The 2,926-nt window shown below is 37.1% G+C and overlaps 1 protein-coding gene across 1 annotated transcript; it reads left to right on the forward strand.

Moving 5' to 3' along the window:
* LOC18781936 (ethylene-responsive transcription factor ERF084) lies at positions 1,707-2,576 on the forward strand. The gene has a single exon (XM_007217506.2). The coding sequence runs from the start codon at positions 1,707-1,709 to the stop codon at positions 2,574-2,576; it is 870 nt and encodes a 289-aa protein (XP_007217568.2).

Consider the following 2,926-nt stretch of genomic DNA (forward strand, 5'->3'; position numbering starts at 1 on the left):
ACGCATTTCTCGCCCTCCGATACTGAATCCAACGGCCATTAACTGCCCTTCATCCAAAGTCTCGAGATCATGAACTCTTAAAACCCATCAAATCATTATGTACACGATGAACCCTCATTGACTCCATGCAGTGGACTACGTATCTTGAGTGGGCATATAATATAAAACTTGAAACCTTCAATACCAATGTATAAAATCTTGAGAACTACTTGGTGTCAAATTGTGTGCCAATTTTTAAAAATAAGAGCTATTCTTAACCTTTTATGTCTATTGAATTTCATTATTATATTTTCAAAACACAAATTGAGCTTAGAAGAATTCTATTGACACCTCTAGAATGCTCTCTACACTCTTTACACTCCCTACATTTATAATAAGTAACGGTGTATGAGTATAACAGGTGTAGAGAGAAATTTGGGTGCGAACACAGTTTCTTTCCCCTATATTTTTAGTTAGAATGATTTTTTTAACTTTTACATGGTATTAAAGTGAGACTATTTATCCACAAGTTAACAAGAAGTCAACTACAATTCTATGTGATGTAATATAATTCATCCATGTATTTGATCAATTTAACCACATACTAGATATATGAACTTCACATTTAAATACATAAAGTTTTGAGCGGGGGCGAACTTATGAAGGGGTTCAACTGGGCTTTCGCCCAATGCTGGTTTTGTACTTTAGTCTTTATTGTACAACAAAATCCACTACAATTAAATATTAGCCCACTTATCTTTTAGAATTCAGTTATTCTAGCCACCCAAATTAGATTTTTTTTCTTTCTTCTACCCACTGAAATACTATCATAATTTCTATAAATAAAAAAATAAAAAAAATCCTACAATATAAATTTAATTAGCCCAAAAATTCCTGATTATAAAAGATTTCCCAAAAAAAAAAATGTAGTCCAAAAATTCTTGAGTCTGCCATTGGTTTTGAACTAAATCATTTTTTATCAACTGGTTTTGGACTATTTTTTGTGATTGAGAAAAAAATACATATAATCTAGTTTTGTGGACATAGTTAGATGTTCATTAACATAGACATATTTGTATCTATTACATAATTACATTATTTCTCTTTATTGTTTCTCGTAATGTAAACTACTTACATAAAAAAATAAAAAATAAAAAAAACAATACAACGAAGATAAGAAAGTATTTCACCTAGAGGGCTTGGCTAGGTCGAGCCTCCTTGTGATAGTCCTTCTTGCAAAATAGTGGGGCAACATCTACGAAGTATACACTTCATTTTTTCAAATCTTTGTTTATGTAAATAAAACAAAACAAGTACCTGAGCAAATTATTTAATGGAGTAATTTGTGGCCCTAGCAATAGAGGCTACTCCGTAATTCTACATTTCCATGATAACTCGACACATTTTATAAGGAACTTAAATGACTCAACCAGCCCCTTGACCACACGAGTCCAATATCAGTATGGTAGTGGTACTATCGACATTTTAAATGGTTTATCCCCGTCCTGCCAAGCATAGACAATGACGTAAATCTGAGGGATTACGGTCTCATCGAACTTGACAGCAATATCTTAATAAAATCTGATTTTTTTTAAATATTAAAAATGGTTTTTTTATTATTTTATTTTGTATATATAAATTCTTAAGCTGTGGGTTGTGGGCTCACAAAACCTCCATTAATGTCTCTCACGTTTTCTCCGTTCACCACAACTATGAACAGTAAGACAATGGCCTCCGTTCCGTTCTGTCGTAACCCGTTAACGTTTCATGCACCCGAAAAGTTTCGGTTTCTGTCCGAGGCGAATTCTCTTTACGAGTCTTTTTTCAACAAAACCCACTTCTCGGTTTCTTCTGTTTCGTCCCCAAACCAGCTTAACATCTTCAACCCACCATGTCATACCAACGTTTCGGCTGAAATCCCGATTTGTGGTGTAAGTGGTAAAGAATCGGAGTCCCAAACCGGAACTCCTCCGGTTCTTGACGGAATCGCGGCCGTTGTCGGCCAACATGTCCTCTATGGAAGCCAAAAGACTTGTAACGTCCCAACCAACGGCGAAACGACACAAATTCCTGAATTCGGTTACTGTTCGGAGCGTATCGGTTCAGCCGAAACTTCCAAAAAAGATGCCGACAACAAGAAGGGTATCGGAAACCTTTCGGTGCAAAAGAACTACAGGGGAGTGAGGAAGCGTCCATGGGGAAGGTGGTCCGCGGAGATAAGAGACCGAATCGGGAGGTGCCGGCACTGGCTGGGAACGTTCGACACGGCGGAGGAGGCGGCGCGTGCTTACGACTCGGCGGCGAGGAGGCTGAGAGGTGCAAAGGCTCGGACCAACTTTGAAATCCCATCAGTGTTTCCGCTCTCCTCACCTTGCTCATCATCTTCTTCTTCAGACGCAAAGAGAGTGATTAGGGGTAAAAATAATATTAAGGGTTTGAAAAGCAAGAGAAAATGTTCAGTGGTGACTTGTGTGGCTCATTTGTTTAGTGAGGCTCCAACCCATCTTAGAAGCCAAGTTATGGAGATCAAAGAAAATGTGGAGCTTGATTTGAAGCTGGGAGTTAGAAAGAGTGATATTGGTAAAACAACCCCATAATGGAAATTATGTGTTCTAACTGTTCTTTAGTTAACTTTCTAATTTGGGTTTTTTTCCTTTCTGGGTTCTTAAGTCATGCATGGGTTGGAACTTGGATGTGCATGACAATGTAAGCAAGCAAATGGCTTTGGTGGATTTTGTAACCAATATATAAAGTATTAAGATTTCGAGTTTTCAAGAATATTTTCATGTTTGTGACCTGGGCTTTTACTAGTGTTGAAGAAAACTTCTGAGGATTGACCTTGTTTAAGATTCTTCATGTGGTATATATTTACACATACATTCAAGTAACAGTCTGATAAGTTTCTGATTTTGCAGGATTTTATCTTGTATCCGTACTGAATGCTGAG

Source organism: Prunus persica, chromosome G3 (assembly GCF_000346465.2).
Source record: "Prunus persica cultivar Lovell chromosome G3, Prunus_persica_NCBIv2, whole genome shotgun sequence".
NCBI lineage: Eukaryota > Viridiplantae > Streptophyta > Magnoliopsida > Rosales > Rosaceae > Prunus > Prunus persica.